The sequence below is a fragment of the Mandrillus leucophaeus genome, unplaced genomic scaffold, assembly GCF_000951045.1.
Source record: "Mandrillus leucophaeus isolate KB7577 unplaced genomic scaffold, Mleu.le_1.0 Scaffold17, whole genome shotgun sequence".
In the NCBI taxonomy this organism is placed as follows: Eukaryota; Metazoa; Chordata; class Mammalia; order Primates; family Cercopithecidae; genus Mandrillus; species Mandrillus leucophaeus.
Genome location: NW_012101698.1, coordinates 4205188 through 4207100, shown reverse-complemented (window position 1 = coordinate 4207100; position 1913 = coordinate 4205188). Strand labels below are relative to the sequence as shown.

The window sequence follows — 1913 nt, the reverse complement described above, 5'->3', positions numbered from 1 at the left end:
GCCTGTAGTCCCAGCTACTCGGGAGGCTGAGGCAGGAGAATGGCGTAGACCCTGGAGGCGGAGCTTGCAGTGAGCTGAGATCCGGCCACTGCACTCCAGCCTGGGCAACAGAGAGAGATTCCATCTCAAAAAAAAAAAAAAAAGAAAATATTATTTTTAATGACTACTTTCATGGCATAGATTTTTCTGGTGTTAAATTTTCCAAGTTTTAGCTGGTCATGGTGGCATGCGTCTGCAGTCTCAGGTATTTGAGAGGCAGAGGTAGGAGAATCGTTTCAGCCCAGGAGTTCGAGACCAGCCTGGACAACGTAATGAGATCCCCTCTCTTAAAAAAAAAAAAAAGTTCTAAAGTTGCTGTTTTAACCAAATGTATTTTGAAAGGTATTTACTTATCCACTGACACTGTCTCAAACTTTGACAGCATTAAACATCTTTCTTACGTGTTCTTATAGGTGTAGCCTGGCTAACTACTATTCAACTCTTCCTTCAGGGAGCCTAACCTCATCCCCAGGCTCTGTGCAACGTGACTGGCAATGTGTGCATATCTTCTTCAACACCCTGCCTTTCTATTTATTTATTTTATTTATTTAGTAATTTTTTGAGACAGAGTCTCACTTTGTCGCCCAGGCTGGAGTGCAGTGGCGCCATCTTGGCTCACTGCAACCTCCGCCTCCAGGATTCAAGCAATTCTCCTGCCTCAGCCTCCTGAGTAGCTGTGATTACAGGCATCTGCCACCACATATGGCTAATTTTTTTGTATTTTTAGTAGAGACAGGGTTTCACCATATTGCCCTGGCTGGTCTCAAACTCACGAACCTGTGATCCGCCCGCCTTGGTTTCCCAAAGTGTTGGGATTACAGGCGTGAGCCACCACTCCCAGCCAAACACCCTACCTTTCTTAGACTGCACTGCAACTGCCTATCCACTTATTTCCCCAATTTGACTGTACATGCCTAGAGGACAGAGACTGTAACTGTTACACAATACTTGACATACAGTTAAGCATTCCATTTTTGTACTATGAATAAATAACAGTATTTTATAAAACAATGCTGACAAGAGAAAAGAAAAAGTTGTCTTCAGAATTTGTTTCATAAGCCTGTACTTTTCTAGATTGAGTATTAGACCATAATTAAGTAGTCACAACTAAAAATAAAACATATTTTAGCAACAGGGTACTAACTATTAAGATGAGATTTTGCCACTCAACTAGTAAAATCATAGCATCTGTAAGTCAGTCAACGTAAACACAGAGTCATAGTCAGATGGCTATATTTTTTCTGACAAATGTAGAATTAACGTTGTGTATTTGAAATGAACAAAGTCTGCATTCATTTTACCTTGCAGGAAAGGTCTGTAACTGATTGTTTGCAAGGTGCAAGATTCGCAGGTGCGGGTGCCCCACCAGGACAGGTATGCACTGATCCGTCAGGAGATTGTTGGTCAGATAAAGCAGCTGCAACATACTCAAACTCTCCTCGCCAGTGCAGGCGGATGGTAAAGACTCCAGACTATTTGCAGATGCATTCAAGTATCTGAGACTGACAGAACACACACAGATCATCACCTCCTTTATTTGTTGCCTTCCTATATAGAAACCATCATGTCACCTCAGTATGGAATGCTGCCATTCCAAGCTCCCAAATGGAAAAAAAAAAAAACATACTCCAAGTAGTTTTTCTCTAATTGATCCTATTCAACCCAAAGTTCCTTTTACTCAATTCATGCAAACCAAGTAGAGAGAAAAAAGTACAAGCCTGGTTGTTTTCCCAGGATTCTGGAGTGCCTGATTCTAACCTAACTTCATCTTTTACTGCCAAACTGCCTACTGAAAGGATGTTGCTGAATATCATGTTCACATATTTCTGAACTACGAATACACCATTTAGAAAAACTTTTGTCTGGGCCGGGCC

The 1913-nt window shown here is 41.6% G+C and overlaps 1 protein-coding gene across 2 annotated transcripts in view; it reads right to left on the bottom strand.

The window, feature by feature from the left end:
• The window catches only part of PHLPP2 (PH domain and leucine rich repeat protein phosphatase 2), a 95166-nt gene that overhangs the window by 26680 nt on the left and 66573 nt on the right, over positions 1–1913 (bottom strand). Inside the window, exon 13 of one of the 2 annotated variants that reach the window (XM_011976738.1) lies at positions 1341–1541. The exons of the other annotated variant lie outside the window; for it this stretch is intronic. Coding sequence (XP_011832128.1) covers positions 1341–1541 — 201 coding nt within the window. The remainder of the gene's footprint in view (positions 1–1340; positions 1542–1913) is intronic. 2 annotated transcript variants of the gene reach the window in all.